The sequence below is a fragment of the Pipistrellus kuhlii genome, unplaced genomic scaffold (genome assembly GCF_014108245.1).
Source record: "Pipistrellus kuhlii isolate mPipKuh1 unplaced genomic scaffold, mPipKuh1.p scaffold_m20_p_25, whole genome shotgun sequence".
Lineage (NCBI taxonomy): Eukaryota > Metazoa > Chordata > Mammalia > Chiroptera > Vespertilionidae > Pipistrellus > Pipistrellus kuhlii.
In genome coordinates this window covers 9,845,263-9,865,806 of record NW_023425524.1, presented here as the reverse complement: position 1 = coordinate 9,865,806, position 20,544 = coordinate 9,845,263, and the positions used below count along the sequence as shown (strand labels likewise).

General features: G+C 58.7%; 1 protein-coding gene across 1 annotated transcript in view; it reads right to left on the bottom strand.

The window, feature by feature from the left end:
* The window catches only part of ITPKB (inositol-trisphosphate 3-kinase B), a 93,243-nt gene extending 83,347 nt beyond the window's left edge, over positions 1-9,896 (bottom strand). Inside the window, 4 exon segments of the mRNA XM_036453578.2 lie at positions 6,331-7,241; positions 7,244-7,453; positions 7,736-8,632; positions 9,702-9,896. Coding sequence (XP_036309471.1) covers positions 6,331-7,241; positions 7,244-7,453; positions 7,736-8,444 — 1,830 coding nt within the window. The 5' untranslated portion in view covers positions 8,445-8,632; positions 9,702-9,896.
* Positions 9,897-20,544: the final 10,648 nt, after the last annotated feature.

Genomic DNA, 20,544 nt, shown 5'->3' with positions numbered 1-20,544 from the left:
ACACCAGGAAACAGCCCCGACTTCTGGAAGGTAAGCCAGCTTGTCCTCAGCACTCCGTGGAGAACTGACGGGACTGTGCAGTCCCACCCTGGCCTGTGCGGACCAGCCTCTGAGGAAGTTAATTTCATCCAGGCGTCTTAGCAGAACCACTCCCCAGGGCTGTACGGCAGGAGCCGGACCTGACAGACCCCTGCAGAGCATCTCCTGTCTCCGCCGAAGGGCCCCAGGCATCTCCGCCAGACTGGCCTCCCCAGCACTCCAACGTCCCCCAGCTCCACCTGCAACAGCGTCTCTGCAGCCTCCGCTATGTGCCAGGTGCCTGCCAGGTACTTGTACGCACGCTGCATCACTGACCTCTGACCCCGGGAGGTCACGCCCACTCTCCCCATGGCTCCCGAGGGCTTGCAGACTGACTTTCACCTCAAGTCTCTTAAACCCCAGTCTGTCACCCTGACTCCTCTGGATCCGGGTCACAGGAATAGCAATGAGCTGCCTTCGTTGTTCTTGTCCCCCTTTCTTTGTTCTTCATCTTCCTGATGGTTTAGCATGTCTTTGATGGACAGATAATGAGATACTGCCTCCCGCCTACTGCTTCATTCACTCACCCATCCCTATAACAACGCTTCTTAAAAATGTACTGCTTTCAAAGCCAAGGTATTTCTCCCAAGGTGAGTAAGGAGTTTATCCACTAGTGAAGTTTTGTAAGTGAAAAGGAGAATGCAAATGTGGGTCCTTAGCCGTGACCGGTTTGGCTCAGTGGATAGAGCATCAGCCTGCGGACTGAAAGGTCCCAGGTTCGATTCCGGTCAAGGGCATGTACCTTGGTTGCAGGCACATCCCCAGTAGGGGGTGTGCAAGAGGCAGCTGATCAATGATTCTAACTCTCTATCCTTTTCCCTTCCTCTCGGTAAAAAAAAAAAAAAAATCAATAAAAAATATATATTTAAAAAATTTTTTTCTTCAGTAAATATTTTTAAATTCCATCTTTAGATAACAAAACCAAACCTGACCAAATAAAAATAAGCCTAAACAATGTTATCCGTGCTCCTAGGAATATAAATAAACTAATCTTATCAGTAGTTGCTGTAACAGGTGTGTGCCAACACAATCACAAATGTGACTCCACCGCAATCCAGCGCTTAGGAACAGCCGTCCTGAAAGTGATTTCTTTTACCCTGAGATGCCTTTTTCCTAAGCGGCGACGGTCTGGCTTCATGTGCTTTTCTTTTTTTTTCTTTTTTTAAATTCTTTTTTTTTTTTTTTCTTTTTCCTTAAATATATTTTATTGGTTTTTTACAGAGAGGAAGGGAGAGGGATAGAAAGTTAGAAACACCGATGAGAGAGGAACATTCATCAGTTGCCCCCTGCACACCCCCCACTGGGGATGTGCCCACAACCAGGGTACATGCCCTTGACCGGAATCGAACCTGGGACCTTTCAGTCCGCAGGCTGATGCTCTATCCACTGAGCCAAACTGGTTTCGGCTTCATGTGCTTTTCTTACAGAACCTAAAGAGGAGGCTGTGCTTTTGCAATGCCTACGCACCAGCCTCTCTCTTTCTCTGTACCGTCCACCTTTACTTGAAAGAATTTTCAGCTGGCTGATCTGCTTTCTTATTTGTGAAAAAGCAAAAGACGCTGGGAGTGACATGTTGGCTGTCTGCAGGCAAAGCCTCGCCTTCCAAACAGAAACCTCCTAGGAGGCCACAGCCCTCAGCTACAGCGTTTTCCACTTCTCTGTCTGTGTCCTGGCATTCCTCCCAGGCCCATCCTCATGCCAGCCTGAGTACTAATGAGGATCCTGGCATCCTGCTGACGACTTGTTTTGATGCTTTTTTTTTTTTTTTTTCCAACACGAAATTACAAAGAACCAGTCTTCTGGCGAAGAGAGAGATGACAGACAGATCCATTAATGGGTCTTCAGTGAAAGCACAAAACGAAAAGTGCCCGGTGTGTGGCCTCTGTGCCCGAGGTCTACACCGAGGGAAACCTGTCCCACTCCCAGACACGCTGAGGTGCCCCCTGCACCCTGTTTGAAGTCAGACATCTGGAATTACGTAGTCAGAGGCACTCAGAACAGACAGACCAGACCCCGTGATGTCACCCCGGGCAGCAGACACCTTGTAAGAGCAGGAACCTGAGCCGAGAGAGGCGCCCACGGGTATGTGTCCTCGGGGCCCTTCCTCTCGCCGAGTCTGGGTCTCTTTGTCCCCAAACGGATCGGAGCAGCACCCAGCGCTCCCGTGAGTGACCCAGGCCCGCCCAGACCTGAGCGGTGCAAGGCTGCCGGGAAGACCCTATCCCTGCAGGCACCGGACGGAGGAGGAGGAGGCCCATCTGAGGAACCTGCACATTCAACCCGACTCCCGTCCCCCACCCACCAGACAGGGCCTTTGGCATTCTCATCCAGAAAGGAATTTCCTTCTTAAAAGTACTTACCACGACATTCTTTCTTTTCCCCCCCAAGTAATCCTCTAAGGCCTTTAAATGTTAATTTGGTTTGCCCACAAATAAAAGTTTTATACTTTTCAAAACCACAGAGAACCCTTATACACTGATTTTTTTGGTACAGTTTTCACAAACAAGACAACAGCGACGGGCACCAGATTATCGGGGTGATCACGTCCCAAGTTATACAAAAGTCTACGCCAGGCTGCACCCCTAAAAACACTGCAATACTGTATGTCAACTGTAACTGGGCAACACAACAAAACTAGTTAATACCAAAAACAGCAAAGGAAACAAAACTCCAATTGCCCTTAACAAGTAGTAAAAGCACATGAAGCCAAAACATGTTGTACTGTACTTCTTCATATAACCTTTGATCTCCCCCAGACAGCCAGCCAGCACTGTGTGTGTGTGTGTTTTAATATGGTTTATTGATTTTTTTACAGAGAGGAAGGGAGAGGGAGAGAGAGTTAGAAACATCGATGAGAGGGAAACATCGACCAGCTGCCTCCTGCACACCCCCCACTGGGGATGTGCCCACAACCAAGGTGCATGCCCTTGTCAGGAATCGAACCTGGGACCCCTCAGTCCACAGGCCGACGCTCTACCACTGAGCCAAACTGGTTAGGGCATGACTGTTTGTGTGTTTCGTTTTTTGTTGTTGTTGTTGTTTTTGGTACCCATAATTAATAGTACAATATTGGAGCAAATCAATAAAATCTACTTTTTTAAAGTGATACGCATACGTATTTTAATACAGTACGTTAAGCCTGGTGTTTCAATGGCTCAGATACAACGACTGAGTGGAAACACAGAGGAAAGTGAAGAACTGCTGGTTAGTTCGGAGTTATTTTAAAGAACAAAAGAGAGAACACCTGCCTTGCTCAGAGAAACACGCTTCTGGCCAGACTCCAGGGCAGAATAAATGCCGAATCTAAGCCCAGGCAGGTAATACAACTTCCTGCGAACAAACTTCGAGGCCGATCTTTCATAAACAGACCTCAGGTGAGAAACTCGGCCGGTGTGCCGGGGACAGAGGCCGCCAGGCTCACAGGGGGAGGGGAAGGCCTAACGGGCCGTGGGTGTCCCGGGCCCTCCAGCTCCTTCCCACGGGGGAGGGGCGAACAAGGAGAGCGCCCTGCTCACAGCATTCCCTTCCAGGAACAAGGCCCTGGCCGATCTGCATCATCTACCAGGGGTCTTCAAACTACGGCCCGCGGGCCACATGCGGCCCGCAGAGGAGTCTGATCCGGCCCGCCAGGTTTTTTGGGCAGTGAGCGCAGCCGAGGTGTTACAGTAGGAGTTAGTAGTTCATATAGTCCGGCCCTCCAGCTCTCTGAGGGACCGTGATCTGGCCCCCACTTTAAAAAGTTTGAGGACGCCTGATTCTAAACGGAGAAGTCATCTCCGGGGGCGTTTCCACAGGCCTTGCTTTCCCTGTGCTGTAACTCAGGGCGGTCCTCTGTGTTCCGCCCCCCCGCCCCGCCCCCGCCCCGGGGCTCCCAGTGTGCTGAGCACCAGAGACCAGACAGGGACCCCAGCTCAGCCAGCTCCGGGCTTCTGGGGACCCCTCCACCCGCACAGCCGCAGTCACTCCCGGCCTGGCTCCCAGCGGAGGGCAGAGCCGTGCAAACCCCAGTTTCAAACCTGTGTGTATGAGTTTGTGTGTGTGTGTGTGTGTGTGTGTGTGTGTGTGAGAGAGAGAGAGAAAGAGAGAGCGCGTGTGCGAGGGTGAGGGTGTGTGTGTTGAGTGTGCGTGTGCGAGGGTGAGGGTGTGTGAGTGTGTGAGGGTTGAGGGTGTTGGAGTGCGTGCCGGTGTGAAAGTGTGTGTGAGCACCTGTGAGGGTGTGTGAGCGTGTGAGTGTGTGTGTGTGTGTGTGTGTGTGTGTGAGAGAGAGAGAGAGAGAGAGCGAGCATGTGCGAGGGTGAGGATGTGTGTGTTGAGTGTGTGTGCGTGTGTGTGTGTGTGTGCGTGTGTGAGGGTGAGGGTGTGTGAGGGCTGAGGGTGTTGGAGTGCGTGCCGGTGTGAAAGTGTGTGTGAGCGCCTGTGAGCGTGTGAGGGTGTGTGAGTGTGAGCGTGAGCACGTGTGAGGCTGAGCACTGAGTGAGTGTGAGAACAGCAGCAAAGCCAGAGAGGAGGGGCTGGTGCCAGCGCCTCAGCAGAGCGGCCAGGGTTTGTCTGTGACACACGCCAAGCCCAGCCCGGCCAGATGTCTGGCTGCTGCGGACAGGACGGCAGCGCCCGACAGCGAGGGCGTGAGCCAACCGGCAGGCGTCACGGTGTCAGGACGGCGCGGCCACCGCCATCCGCACAAGCAGCAGGACACCGCTCCGCCTGCAAACTCCGGGCCTGAAGCTCTGCTGTCCCTGGGACTCCGGCACTGCCAGTGGGTTATCCCCCCAACACACACTCTCCATCGGCCCAGGGGCTCCTCCCGCCTGCTCTGTGGGTGTCTGGGCACCTGTGTGGGGGGAAGGGGGTGGACAGAGCAGGCCGCACGGCTACCCTGCGCCTGGCAGCTCTCTGACCCCCCCTTCTCCCCCCTTCCTCCCTCCCACCCCGCCTCCCCCCGCCCTCCGGAGTCAGCCAGCGTCCCGCGGGCCCTGACAAAGCACACACATGCACACGCACACACACACATACACTCACAGGCATACCACATACACGCGCGCGCACACACAGGGATCACCTGTCACTACGCCCCCTCCCCACCCCGCCCCCCAGGGAAGCCCTTGTCAAACAGGAGAGGCGCTGACCGTCAGGAGAACCAGCCAACAGGAGGTGGATCGCTAGGAGGGCGGATGGAAAGTCGGAGAACCAGTTACAGCGCCGGGCGGCCGGCCCTGCCTGGGGGTGTAATGCGCAGCAGGGGGTGGGGGGTGACCAGAGGGCCACGTCTCTGGCCGGGGACTGTGGGCACGAGGCGGAGAACGGCCACCTCCGGGGGCAGCACCTCCCACCGCCCTGCACCACCTCCCTCCCCGGGGGCACCCTCCTCCGTGTGCCAGGCCTGACCCGTCCCCGCCCGGAACGCCAGGCCGCCTGGGGCCACCTGTCGCCTCCCGATCCTCAGCAGAACGCAGACCCCGAAGAGAAATCCAGATGGGATTCCGGGAGTGGGAGTGAGGGGCAAGCACGGTTTGAGGGCCACACGCCTCTGACAGGGATGTGGAGTAGAAACAGAGAGTTCTCGGTTGCCGTGGCTACGCCACAGAGGCTGGATGTTCACGGTGACATCGGAAGGCTACCCCCGACACAAGCATGCACACCTCCCCGGCCGCACAGGGCCTGCAGCCCGTCAGCAAGCACACCCATCAGGGGGTGGCCAAGGCTGACAGGATGGACTAATGTTCAGTGGTTAGAGACATGCAGAGCACAGTTTTATTTTAACGGATACGTCAAAGCGGTGTCTTAGCCACACCAGCCCCGCGGACACTGCAACGTCCTGACCTCACGGCTCTCACCCCACAGGCCCCAGGCCTGTCACAGAGTCACACACACACACACACACCCGACTGTCCTGCCTCTCAGCACAGAGGCCAAGCCCCTTCTGTGGGTCCCTGTCCGCTCTCCCTGGCCTGAAAGAACTGCAGCCGTGATCAGACAGCGGCCACCCTGAGCAGCTCTGCTCCCTCTCCCTGGGGAGTCACCGGGAAGATTGTGGTGACATTCACGAGAACCACTGACCTACGTAAGATCTGCGTTTCTTAAGATGCTCGCGGAAACAGCGACAAAATGCACGGTCAGTGTGCCAGCCCCGGCCCAGCAGACTCCGGAGAGAACACAGCCTTGTGACTGCCCCAGGGCCCGGCCGAAAGTCAGAACACGCAGGCGGCATGCAAGCAACTCAAGTTCTGGAACAATCTCAGGGCAAAGACTTACCACGCGGGGCTTCTGCTGGTCCAGGGTGTGCAGGAAGGCGGCGGCGCTGGGGTCCAGGCAGCGCTCGGGGTCGCTGGAGATGTCCTCCTCCGAGTCCTCGTAGGAGGAGGAGAAGCCGGCGGAGGAGGCGGAGGAGGAGGACAGCTTCCGCAGCGGCAGGATGCCCAGCGGGCCGCCCTGCGCCTCCTCCAGCGCGCCGTCCTCCTCCGGGGCGCCCATGTCGGTGATGATGACGGCGGGGATGCTGCCGGGGCTGCGGGCCCCCCGCGGCCAGGGCTGGTCCTCCTGCCCCGGGGAGGGCGGCTCCGGGCCGGGGCGGGCGGCTCTGTCCTTCGGGGGGCTCCCCCACGTCCCCTGGGCGGGCGCCCCCGGGCCGCACGTCCAGGCCGGGCGGGCTTCCTCCCCGGGGGCCAGCCAGGCCCGGGGGCTGCCGGGCTGCAGGCCCGCCCGGTCCGCGGGGAGGCCCCGGGCCTCTTGCAGGTCCTCTGCCGCGGCTTCTGCGGCTCTGCCGGCAGGAGCGCCCGCCTCCGCCTCCCCCGCGCCCAGGCGGCTGCCCCCGGGCAGGCCCAGCGGGGGGGACCCTCCATCCGCTTCGTCCGAGTTCAGCGGGGGCTCCCCACTCGGGGTCACCGCGGGACCCGCCGAGCTCAGGTCTCCTGCGCTTTGCGCGTCCACAGTCCTCTCCTCCACTGCCGGCCTGGCGCCCGCGTCGGGGTCCCCGGAGCCCGGCCGGCCGCCGGGCGGACTTCCTTCCCCCGCCGTCCCGGGGGGCCCCGTCCCGGGGGGCCCCGTCCCGGGGGGCCCCGTCCCGGGGGGCTCTCCGCCGGGGGGCGCGCCCCTCTCCGGGGCTGGGCTCGTCTCACTGTCCCCCGGAGCCGGCTCCTCACCCCCCTCCACCGGGGCGGCGGGGGGCGCGGGGGCTGCGCATCCCGGGGCCCCTCCGGCAGCGCCGCCGGGAGCGCAGGGCCCTGCGGGCGGTGTGGCCCAGTGGGCAGAGCCGTCGCTGCCACTTCCGTCGCCGTCACGGAGTCCACTCCGACCGAGTCCAGCGCGGGAGCCGGGCAGCTCCGAGTGTCCGGAGGGGGGACCCCCTTGTCCGTCTCCACAGCTGCGGGGGGTTCGCCATCGTGGGGGGGTCGGGCCGGGACCCCTTCCTCGTTTCTCACCGACGGGGCTGGGCCCGGAGCCCCTGAGACCGATGGTGGGGAGGCCGGGACCCCCTTCTCGTTTCTCACAGACGGGGCTGGGCCGGGAGCCCCTGAGTCCGATGGTGGGGAGGCCGGGACCCCCTTCTCGTTTCTCACAGACAAGGCTGGGCCCTGGGCCCCTGAGTCCGATGGTGGGGAGGCCGGGACCCCCTCCTCGTTTCTCACCGACGGGGCTGGGCCCTGGGCCCCTGAGTCCAACGGTGGGGAGGCCGGGACCCCCTTCTCGTTTCTCACCGACGGGGCTGGGCCCTGAGCTCCTGAGTCCGACGGTGGGGCGGCTGGGCCGGGAGGAGGCGCCGCGCCCTCGGGGTCCTCGGAGAGGCTCGGAGCTCGCCCCGCGGGGCCGGCCTCGGGGGTCTCCTCCGCGGCCTCCGAGCACCGCCCGCCCCAGGACCTGGTCCTCCGCTCCTCACCCGGCGCCGGCGGCCGCCCGGGGGGCTGGCTGAGGCTGCGGAGGGGGCGCGGGGAGGGCGAGCGCGCCCGGCCCAGGGCGGCGGAGCCGAGCGCCTGGATGTGCGCCTCGAACAGGCCCACCTTCTGGGTCACCTGCACGTTCTGCAGCTCCCGCCGCAGGGTGCGCAGCCTCCGCCGGGCCTCCTCCGGCGCCGGGGGGCTCCCCGTCCCCGGGGACCGCCGCGCCCAGCCCGGGCTCCCGCCGCCGCCGCCGCTGCTGCTGCAGTTCGCCCGGCGCCGGCCGCTCCGCCAGCCCCGGGGGCTGCCCGGCGCCGCCTCGGGCGGGGGGAAGAGGAACGCGGCGTCCCTCGCGGGGCTGAACACGCTGCCGGGGCTCAGGGGGGCGCTCCCCGGGGGCGTGTCGCTGCCGCCGGGCCGGGGGCCGCCGCTGCGCGCCTGGTCGGCGCTGCTCATGGTCGCCAGGCTGTGGGGGGCGCAGCAGCACACGGCCATAGTCCCGCGGCCCGCGCCCGCGGCTCCCGCCCCGGCCCCGCCGCCCGCGCCGCCGCCCGCGGCCCCCGGCTCAGCCCCGCAGGCCCGGCGGCCCGGCGCGCACTCGGAGCGGCATGGCCTGGGCGGCGCGCGGGGGGCGAGGCGGCGGCGGGCTCGGCCCCGGCCCCGAGCTCCATACACGGCAGCGCCTGCGGAGAGAGAGACACAGGAGGACAGTCAGGACCCGGCGGGGAGGAGGAGGGGACGGGGAGGGGGCGCCCCGGACCGCGGAACCCCGACCTGGCGGGGATCGGGTGCCCCTGGGCCGCTCACCGGGACCGCGCTGGGGCAGCCGGGGGCTGGGGTGGTGTCCGGGGCCTGCACGGTGGGTGGGGGTGCCTTTTTCGAGGGCGCTCCCACCTCCCCCTGGTTTGTGATTGCTCTGGGGGGGTCTCCAACCCCAAACCCTAAGCCTCGTCCCCGGCGCCCGCGGATGGGCAGGGGGAGGAGTGCAGCCAACGGGGTCCGAGGGCGCATCCACCCATCCACCCGCTCGGCGCCCGCTTCCGCCTGAGCGCACACAGGTTACCCGGGGCAGAACTGGGCCTCCCCGCCCCTGGACTCGGGCCCTCCCCGTCCACCCTCCCCGGGCCTCCGGGACCGACCCCGAGCGGCCCCGCGCCGGCCCTGCCTCCTCCCGCCGCCGCCGTCCGCGCTCCGGTCCGGAGGACCCCGCCAGCCGGCCGTTCCCCTTCCCGGCCGGGCCTGGGGGGTGGCCCACTAGTGTGTTCGGAGGGTGTGGGCGCGTCCGGGAGCGGAGACGGCTGGTCCCCGGGCCCGGAACCCGCGCTCGCCGCCCCCCGCGGAGGGGCCGCGGCGCCCGCGCCCCGGCGGGAGGACGCAGCTCCCGGAGGTCCCCGGGGCGTGCTTGGCTGCAGCCGGGAGGGACCCCAGACCTCCCGGGGCCCGAGGTCGAACCCCCTCCCTCCGGGCAGAGAAGCCAAGCGCACGGCTCCCCCGCCGCGGCCGCGGAGCCGCCGGGCGCCGGGGAGGAGGCGCGGGGCCCTCGGCCTGGCAGGCGAGCCGGGCAGCGCCGGCAGCTCCCCCCGCTCCCCCCGCACCCAGCGCCGCGCCGGCCGCCCCAATGCACCCCTTCCGGCCTCCCAGTCCCGCTCCGCGCTTCTCCAGCGCCCCCCGTCCCGCTCGCCTTCGCCCCGGGGCCGGCGGGAGGGGAAGGGGGCTCCGGAGCGGGAGCGATGGAAAAGCCGCCGAACTCACCTAAATCCTCAGGCTCCCGGGTCCTGTGCACAAGATGGCACGAAAGTTCAGCAGCTCAGACCGGACCTCCTCCCCGGGCTGCGCGGACAAAAGCGGGGCGGCCGGCGACCCCGGCCCTGCGCCCTTCCCGGCGGAGCAGAGAGCCCGCTGTCTGAGTCTGCTCCCGGCTCCCTCGGTGTTTGTTCAACGTGAGATTAAAAAAAAAGAAAGAAACTGGGGGGGGGGGGGGGGGGGGGGTGCGGCGGAGGAGGGCGGAGGGTGAGAGGCGGGGGTTGGGGGAGGAAAGCAGGAAGGAAGTTGTGAGCCTGTCTGGGGTTGAACTCAGCGGAACAAGTTTTTCTTTCTTTTTTTTTTTTTTCTATTGCTTGGCAAGACCGAGGGAGGGAAACACTTAAAAAAAAAAAAAAAAGTTTCCATTGTTAGCTAACAAGAAAAAAAAAAAGCCTTTTAACTTCTGCGGGTTAAAGATATACGATCCGTTTTCCACCGCTCGGTTAAAGCCTTGCTGGGGTCTAGCTTGATGAAACTCTTTTTTTTGAAAAACGTTTTTAATAAAGTTTTGAGTGTGCATTTTGAGCAAAGCAAATCGTGGGGGCCTTTTTTTTAAGCATTTAAAACGCGCTGAAATCCCGTGTAAACGGTTTGTGTGCTTGCACACAAACATGCAAATCAAAGAGGAGGCTGGGCCGGCTCCTCGCTGCAAAGTTGCACATTTTAGATGCATCGCACTAATGTTTTGGAAGGCTGGTCGGGCTGTGAGCTGTGGATGGTTTTGCAGTGCAGTTGCTGGCGGCATAAACAGGCTTTTACCTTGCAGGTTTATCTGTTACTAATGCACACAGCAACTGCCATCTTGGCCTATTTTTGCACTTACTTCTCAAAGTGATTTCTTTGAAAAAGATAGTTCTGGGACAAAGAAAGCCTGAGACTCTTTGCTCAGGATCCTGTAGCTCATTTTCAAGAACCCCGCTCCCCTCCCTCCCCAACCCCAATCAGCAAAAAAAAAAAAAAAGGGGGGGGGGGGAGGGAGTGGATAAAGGTGTGTCAGCCCATACTACTGGGGATCCCACCCCCTTTAAGCTCTGGTGTTTTGCATAATTCTTTTCAGTCCTAAACTGTAGCACTTAGTGAAAGGGGAAAACAGAGTTGCCAGGCTCAGGAGATTAAAAAATCTAAAGGCTGGATCCGGCTTGATACTCCCAGGAGCCAGGATGGAAATGGAAAACTTAACTTTGCTGGTAGCAGTCTGCTCTCCTGCTTGTGTATGCAACAACACTGTTGACGTGAGCAAAGCAACCTGCTGCTCAGCCAGGAAAAGGTTCGTTCCATCTGAAACCAAGAGGCCTCCCAGCTAAGAATTCCTGGGAGTCGACACAGTGCAGTCTTTTTAACTCTAACTCGGTGAAAGGATTGAGCTAATTCCTCTCTCGCCCCGCCAAGGGACTGGATAAAAAGGGCCCAGTGTACATTCAGGGGTTGGCTCAGGATCTGGGTAGCTGTTGAGCAGAAAAGCCGACCCTGTCCCTGTCCCTAAGTCAGTTCCCTGGTGGCAGGAAAGAGGAGCCGCCCTGCTCTGGGAACGCCCTGGAGTTTACCCCGGACTGTTCTAGAAGGTGCAAACGCCGTGTCAGGTGTCGTGGTTTAAGCGACCGGAGGGCCTATCGGTGCAGAGAGTGAACACAGAGACGTCCAGGCCCGGGAACTCCCAGTCACCCCCAGACCTCACCGGCCTGCCCCAGCACGGAGAACCCCGCTTCCTGTGTGTGCACTTGGCCTGCAGCACTCTGCTCCCAGCAGCCAGCAGCCCGTCCGGCGTCACATGCACACGGATTGCTGCTTCGGCTGAGCCGGAGGGAGAGCTGGATGGTGATTCCACCAGCTCTACCTGCGCCACCAAGAACAGCAGTGATGGACGAAGGATGGAGCAAAACCCCATTCTGGAAGCCAGCCTGGTCAGCTTGCTTCCTGAAGCAGAATCTACTTGTCTTTCATGAATTGTAAGTGAGCATAAGAAAGAAAATTATAAACACTTATCATTATCCAGGCACTGTTCTAAGCCTATTATAAATATTTATCCATGTCAATCCTCCAGCAGCCTGCTGAGACCGACACTGTTGTTACTTACCCCCGTTTTACAGCTGGGAAGGGAAAGCACAAAGCGCTGAGTAAACCCCCCCTCCCCCCCCCCCCCCCCCCCCCCAGGTGAGGGGTGAGGCTGGGATCTGAACCGGGGGAGTGGGAGGCCAGAATGGAAGCTGGCCACTGCGTCTCCACCTTCTGTTCCAGTCACTGCAGCTGTGGGGAGCGTCTGCCCCACTCCTCAGGGCTTTCACTTTCCCATGTTCAAAGTGGGGTTTTTAAAGCCATAGCTGTGAGCCGAAACCGGTTTGGCTCAGTGGGCAGAGCATCAGCCTGTGGACTGAAAGGTCCCAGGTTCGATTCCGGTCAAGGGCATGTACCTTGGTTGTGGGCACATCCCCAGTGGGGAGTGTGCAGGAGGCAGCTGATCGATGTTTCTCTCTTTCTATCCTTCTCTCTTCCTCTCCGTAAAAAAATATCATAAAATATATATTTTTTTAAAAATTAAAAAAATAATAAAACCATCGCTGTGAAGCGAAGGGCAGACAGAACTTGCTCAGCCCGACAGGACATCCATGAAGAAGCCGACAGCACACATATGACTGCACGGTAAAGAGCTGAGCACTGGCCCCTGGGAGGGGGAGCAAGGTAAGAGAGTCTGCTGCTGCCACTTCCGGTCAGCAGTGCCCTGGGCATCCCGGTCCGGGCAGCGCAACAGGAAACAGCAGCACCGGCCACTGGAATCTCCCGCCTCAGCTCCGAGCTCTTCATGGCCATCAGCATATCACAGCCTCCAAAGTGTTCTTTTTAAAAAAAAAATCCTCAGCCAAGTATATTTTCCCATTGATTTTTAGAGAGAGGGAGAAAGACAGAGAGAAATGTCTATATGAGAGAAACACATCGATTCATTGCCTCCTGCACGTGCTCCGACCAGGCCCGACCCAGGGAGAAGCCTGCAGCTGAAGTTCACACCCTTGACTGGAATCAAACTCGGGACCCTTCGGTCCGCAGGCCGACACTCTATTCGTTGAGCCAAATCAGCTACGGCCCCATCGTGTTCTTAATGAAGACTGTTAACTAGTGCCCTAAGCACTCCAGAAAAATAAACGTTTTTTTATAATAAAAGTAGGCTCCCACACCCTGGCATCTCACACCAAAAAAGATCCACGAATTCATGGATCTGAGACTCCGCCTCACACCCAGCAGGTCCTCATCGGAATAGTAGCTTCTAGAAGCTTTAGGGCACAAAGACCCCTTCTCCACCTGCGGTGCTGGCCTCCTGGGGGCGGGGCCTGGGGCCCTACTGAGCAGCCTGTGTTTGAAACTCCGGCATCTGAGGCCATCAGGATGGCTGTGCCCACATCCACAGAACCACACAGGGATGCCTGCTCCAGCCACCCGCCCCTCCAGGCGAACCTCCACCCAGTTCCCTTCAGAAATGCCGGGACTCGCCGAAACCGGTTTGGCTCAGTGGATGGAGCCTGCGGACTAGAAGGTTCCAGGTTCGATTCCAGTCAAGGGCACGTACCTTGGTTGAGGCAGCTGGTAGACGTTTCTCTCACATCGACATTTCTAGCTCTCTATTACTCTCCCTTCCTCTCTCTAAAAAATTAATAAAATGTATATATTAAGAAAGAAAGGAAGGAAGGAAGGAAGAAGAAAGAAAAGGAAGGAAGGAAGGAAGGAAGGAAGGAAGGAAGGAAGGAAGGAAGGAAGGAAGGAAGGAGAAAGAGAAAGGAAGGAAGGAAGGAAGGAAGGAAGGAAGAAGAAAGAAAAGAAAGAAGGGAAGGAAGGAAGGAAGGAAGGAAGGAAGGAAGGAAGGAAGGAAGGAAGGGAAATGCTGGGACTCAGAGGCCCACTCGGGCCCGCAGCTCACCAGACCAGGCAGACCAGGGCCCAGAGCTCACACAGGCTGCGGGAGGACCTGCATGGAAACGCGAGGAGCCTTGGTCACAGGAGCTGGGCAGAAAGGCCACTTGGTGAGCCTGGGTCAGGCAGCAGGTGAGCGCTGGGGAGGAGGAGCCGGTAACACACAGAGGAGGTCCGAGCGAGCAGAGGGTAGTGAGGACGGACCTGACCGAACAACAGAAAGCCACAGCGCCCGCCCGGTGCAGGCCGAGGAGAGAGAGAGGCAGGGCTCCCCGGCTGGCTGGTGGCTCCCAGAGCCCATTCCCGGAGGCGGCAGGCCCTGTGTCTGCCCTGGATCCTGTGAGCAACTGTGGCCTTTCCATGAACAACCCCACCGCCCCCGCCACACATTAATAAATATTCATGATTAGTCCCTAAGTCTTTTAAAAGCACGAGTTTCTAATATATGTTTTGTTGATTTCGGAGATGAAGGGAGAAGGAGAGAGAGAGAGAGAGAGAGAGAGAGAGAGAGAGAGAGAGAGAGAGAAACATCCATGATGAGAGAGAAGCATTGATCAGCTGCCTCCTACACGCCCCCTACTGGGGATTGACCCACAACCCAGGCATGTGCCCTTGACCAGAATGGAAATCCTGACCCTTCAGTCTGCAGGCTGACCCTCTACCCACGGAGCCACACCAGCTGGGGCTAAAATCACTTTTTTTTTTTTTAAGATAGCCTTATTTATTTTACACACACAGAGTCTGCTTCCCTCTGCCCCTGCTAATAAATAAGGGGCAGAATCCGGCAGAGCAAAACGCAAATAGCCAATGTGATGGTTCCAGATTGCGATGGAGAGGAAAAAGTCCACACCCCCCTCCCCTGTCCTAGCTAACACCTTCCCGGACACAGCCCACGGGGCTGGGGCTCCGGTTATGATAGATGTGAATGTGTCCATCCACACGGCTCCTGTTTTCCAAACACTCTCCTGCCGCACACGCGGCTGCAATCTGTGTTCACTTGTTTCTTTCTCGGTGAGGCACGCCTTCCCACCGCACCTGCTGGGCCTGCTGTGGAGAAGGCCCTTGACAGAGGTTTGTTGCATGATCAATGTCTCCAACCCAGGCAAGGGCAGCCAGCAGCATGTTCTCTCTCCTGAATCCAGAGGGTAAGGCTGGGGGGCAGAGGGGAGGAGGGAAACACGCTGATCTGATGGCAAATACTCCTGCAACAAAGCATGAGACACTCCAGGCATACAGGGTCCAGTTACATGTGGACACGGAGACAATGATCGCGTTTCAAACAGACTCTCCAGCTGTTCAAACAGCGGGCTCTGCACCGTTGGATCGGCCCGACTGCCAGGCAGACTCTTGCGCAGAGACCTGGGAGCCGTGCCCCTGCCATCCCCTGAGCCGTGCTGGTTTCTATGTTTGTTTGTTTGTTTGTCTTTAACATATTTTTATTGGTTTTTTTTTTACAGAGAGAAATAGAGAGTCAGAAACATCGATGAGAGAGAAACATCGATCAGCCACCTCCTGCACACCTCCCACCGGGGATATGCTTGCAACCAAGGTCCATGCCCTTGACCGGAATTGAATCTGGGACCTTTCCGTCCCCAGGCCGACGCTCTATCCACTGAGCCACACCGGTTTCGGCGAGCCCATGCTGTTTCTATATTCTATGGTTTTCATGGTCCGGAAACAGCCATGAGCTGGTACGAGAGGGACGGAAAGCATGCTGGCCCTGCTTCTCATGTTAAACGTGAACTCAGCCAGCTTGCACATGCGTGTTGAAGTGTGGGGTGGAGACTTGGTTTCCATTTCAGCCCAGTCCTCAGGCTGAGGTGTGGGCTCTTGGATTGGCAGCACAGACCCCCTTCCCCAGGGAGCTGCCCCCTCCCGTGGGCAGGGCCTGTTGGTGACACAGGGCGGCTCTTTTTAAAAAATATATATTTTATTGACTTTTTACAGAGAGGAATAGAGAGTTAGAAACAACGATGAGGGAGGATCATCGATCCGCTGCCTCCTGCACACCCCCCACTGGGGATGTGCCCACAACCAAGGTACATGCCCCTGACCGGAATCGAACCTGGGACCTTTCAGTCTGTAGGTCGATGCTCTATCTAGGGGTGTCGAACTCAATCAGAGAAGGGGCCAAAATCTAAAATCCAGCCTAAATCGCGGGCCGAATGGTTTACTGAACAGTCATAAACCGTCATTGTGATGGAAACGCAGCGGAGTGCAGTGATGACAGCGCGGTGCGGGCCACATTGCAAGGCCTAGCGGGACGGATTTGGCCCGCGGGCCTTGTGTTTGACACATGTGCTCTATGCACTGAGACAAACCAGTTTCGGCAGGGCGGCGCTTGTGGTGAAGCTTAGTGGGTGCAGTGGCGAGGAGCAGCCATAGGCCTACCCCCCTTCCCTGGTCCCCGTCTCAGGGGACTAGGACAGCTGGCATCCGTGCTCCCCCTGGGGCAGACGGAGGCAGCGAGGACGAACACCAGGGACATGTAAGCTGCATGACGCTCGCAGACATGTTCTCGGAGGCGTTGACGTAGCCAGCCGGCCTTGGGTGTGGGTGGTCCCCACCAGCAGGTGGAGGAGGGCGAGAGGGCTGTTTGGAGACCAGCGGGGAAGCGTGCTGTTCCCATCCGGGTCTTTGAGGACAGAGCCCGGGAAAGGTCAGCCTGATGCTCTGGCACAAACAGCCGCCGCCTCCAGCGGAAAGAGGAAGTGCAGCCTCCGTGCTCCGTCCCTCACAATGAGGGGCAGTGTTAGCAACCCGAGATGCTATCTCTGTGTGCGCGCACCGCCCTCCTGCAGGTCAGGCGTCCGCCCGCCCGGCCTGCTGAGCCCGGGCCTGGCCCGTGAGCACTCTGCTTCAGTCCTGGGCGTTGTTACGAAGGCCGTTCACTTACTCATGCACCCACCCGGGTTTTCTAGGCAAAGAGAGGGAAGAGAGAAGGACCCGAGGAGGAATGTTTAAAAAAGGGACAGGAGCCGGGACCGGTGTGGCTCAGTGGATAGAGCGTCGGCCTGTGGACTGAAAGGTCCCGGGTTCGATTCCGGTCAAGGGCATGTACCTTGGTTGCGGGCACATCCCCAGGGGGGGGGGGGGTGCAAGAGGCAGCTGGTCGATGTTTCTCTCTCATCGACGTTTCTAACTCTCTGTCCCTCTCAATTCCTCTCTGTGTAAAATCAATAAAATAAAAAAGGGGGACAGGAGAGGGACACGGACAACGTCAGAGAACTCACAGACCCGAGCTGTGCCAGCACGCGGAGTACCAGAGGCCCGGGGGCTGCCTCGGGCTAGGGGAGGGGGTGGGGAGACTTCGGGGAGGGTGATGTTTGCCCTGGTTCTTAATGTGCAAGTAGGAGTTCACTGGGCAAAGAAGAAGGCTCCCAGGCAGGGGGAGCAGCCTAGGGACATGTGATGAAGTTCCTTGATTCGCTTTTAAATAGTTCAGATTTTTATTAAACATGATAGGGGGTCACCCAGGAGTTGGACGCAGAGAGGGACACAATTAGCTCACGGGCAGGCACTCTGACCCCTGGGGGAGCAGGGGGAGGCTCAGGGACGCCCTACGGGCAGGGGTGTGGCTGGAGCGGGCAGCGGGCGCAGGTGAGCAGTGGGGAGCAGAGCCTGAGACAGCAGTCTGGGGAGCAGCCTGGGGTGGCAGTTTGGGGGAGCAGTTTAGGGGGGGTGCAGTCTGGGGTGGCAGTTTGGGGGATCAGTTTAGGGGGGAGCAGCCTGGGGTGGCAGTTTGGGGGAGCAGTTTAGGGGGGTGCAGCCTGGGGTGGCAGTTTGGGGGAGCAGTTTAAGGGGGGTGCAGTCTGGGGTGGCAGTTTGGGGGAGCAGTTTAGGGGGGGTGCAGTCTGGGGGAGCAGCCTGGGGTGGCAGTTTGGGGGAGCAGTTTAGGGGGGGTGCAGTCTGGGGTGGCAGTTTGGGGGATCAGTTTAGGGGGGTGCAGTCTGGGGGAGCAGCCTGGGGACATGTGATGAAGTTCCTTGATTCGCTTCTAAATAGTTCAGATTTTTATTAAACATGATAGGGGGTCACCCAGGAGTTGGACGCAGAGAGGGACACAATTAGCTCAGCGTTTGGAGCGATCTCTCTGAGGCCATGCGGAGGATGTGTCGGGGGGCCAGAGGGACCGCTCTGGGAAGCCACAGAGATGTCTGGAGCTCTGTGCCGGCACTAGGACTTCACAGACGAGCAGACACCGCCCCGGCCTTCCAGGAGCTGCAGCCACGGGAGAGCATTGAGTCTGTCGCTGTGAGGACACCCAACGGCAGAGGCTTAAAACCACACGTCGGGATGGTCCCAGTTCACCGGAGAGGCAGTGTGGCTCAGCGGAGTCCTCTGCCTCAGGCCACAGGCACGGTGCCGGCCAGCGTTAGTGTTCATCTGAGGGTCAACTGGGGCAGTGGCTCTTCGAGCTCACAGGTGCTGGCTGGGGCCAGGAGCTGCCTTCTTCTCCCTGTGGACCTCCTTGGCGTGACCCTGAGCCTCCAGGAGAGCACGCCCCCTGCGAAGGCCGTGCAGAGGGGGTGCGCACAGACCCCCGTGACAGCCTCGCTTTTTTAAACCACACCTGCTTTTAAAAAAAAGAAAAAAAAAAAATATATATATATATATATTGATTTTTTTTTTTTTTTTTACGGAGAGGAAGGGAGAGGGATAGAGAGTTAGAAACATCGATGAGAGAGAAACATCGATCAGCTGCCTCCTGCACCCCCCCCCCCCCACTGGGGATGTGCCTGCAACCAAGGCGCATGCCCCTGACCAGAATCGAACCTGGGACCCTTCAGTCCACAGGCCAGCTGCTCTATCCACTGAGCCGAACTGGTTTCAGCCACACCTGTTTTTTTATAAATTTATTTTTGATTGATGATTGATTTCAGAGAGGAGAGAGAGGGAGAGAAACAAACATCAATGATGAGAGAGAATCATTGATCGGCTGCCACAACCCCAGCGTGTGTCCCTGTCCGGACTCCGCGGCCTCCGACATCAGACGTGACCTCGTACTCTCAGTCTCACTTACTCCACTGTTTATTAACACGTATTTATGGCCACTCTTCCCCGCCGTCCACAGCCCCGCCGAAGCTCAGGAGGCCTTGTGTGGATCGCCCTGAAGTGTATTATGTGCCTGGCCCTGTGCTAAATGAAAACACATGATTAGGGATAAGAAATAAAAGAGCCAGGTGTTTGTTTGTTTGTTTGTTTGTTTTTTAAATAAGTTTTTATTGTTCATATTATTACAAATGTTCCTTTTTCCCCCCCCACCATTGCTCCCCTCCACCAGGTTCCCACCCCACCCTCTACCCTTTCCCCACCCCCCATTGTCCTCATCCACAGGTGCACAGTTTATGTTCAGTCTCTTCCCACGCCCCCCTCTCCCCTTTTCCCCAAGAATCGTCAGTTCACTCCCCTTCCATACCTCTGATTCTATTTATTCAGCAGTTAATATTGTTCATCAGATTTTTTAAAATTTCCTTGGTTTTTAGATTCACTTGTTGATAGTTACCAGCAAAAGGGGTTTATTTGGAAACAGCAGAGGGATTGCAAGCAGGTGACCCGGGGCCACTCTGAGGAACAGAGGCGAGGGCCCCGCATTTATAGGCGAAAGAGGAAGTGGGGAGGGGCTGTTTTGAAGAAGTCAGGGTGAACGGCTTCTCATTGGCTGAGTGTGGCCGTTTGTCATTGGCTGAGCCGTAACCAGGACCCCAGGCCTGAAGGCAGCCAGGTAAAGACGTCAGGCGGGGAGTTTTGCTGGGCAAGGAGACGTCTCCCCACTCCTCCTCCCCTCGGCCCCGTCCCTGCTGTGGAATGTCCTCCAGGCATGAGAGCTTCTCTCAGGACTGCCGACCCCAAATCAAATGACGTTTCCTTTACTTGCTTTCTTTCTTTCTTTTTTTTTTTTTTTTTTATTGATCTCAGAGAGGACGGCAGAGGGAGAGAGCAAGAGAAACATCAATGATGAGAGAGAGAATCATGGATCAGCTGCCTCCTGCATGCCCCACACTGGGGATTGAACCCACAACCCGGGCCTGTGCCCTGACCAGGAATCGAACCGTGATCTCCCGGTTCATAGGTCGATGCTCAACCACTGAGCCCCACCGGCCTGGCTCCTTTACTTATGCTTCATCCATGAAGGCTGGGTGTAGGGGGGGGGGGGGCGTGGGGGAGGAGCCTTTCTGTCCACAGGCAGAGCTCAGAGGTGGAGCTGGGGACCCTGGGCCCCTCCTCCTCTGTCTGGTCTCCTGAGGGCAGCTCAGAGGATGTTATTCCAAGATTCCACCGGATCCCTGGCAGTCAGCTCTGCCGGGGTATCCCCGCGGAGCCCTGAGCACGGTGCTGGTGGGAGACGTCCCCTCCAGGTGCCGTCTCCTGTGCCGCCAGCCGCCACCTGGATCCTCACGTCACTGCAGGAAGTCCATCCGAGGACCCCTGACGCCCAGGTGCACAACACCTTCCGATCCCGCCATCGCCAAAGAACACAGCTCTGGGCAGAGCCCCGGGGTAAACGGCTCAGCCCTGGCCGGTGTGGCTCAGTGGACAGAGCGTCGGCCTGTGGACTGAAGGGTCCCGGGTTCGATTCCGGTCAAGTGGGCACCGGGGGCTCACATGTACAGGTTGCAGGCTCCATCTCCAGTCGGGGGGAGAGGGGGGGGGCGCGGGTGCAGGAGGCAGCCAATCAAGGATTCTCTCTCATCTTTGATGTTTCTATTTCTCTGTCCCTCTGCCTTCCTCTCCGAAATCAATAAAAATATGTGTCTTTTTTTTTTTTTTAAGATAAATGACTTCAAAGTGTGAAATGCGAAGAAGGAAATTGCTAGCATCGAAGTCAGGCAGGCTGTGAGAGGTTAGGTTAGGAAGGGCTATGCCAGGTCCCCTGTCCCCACAGCCGCTGCGC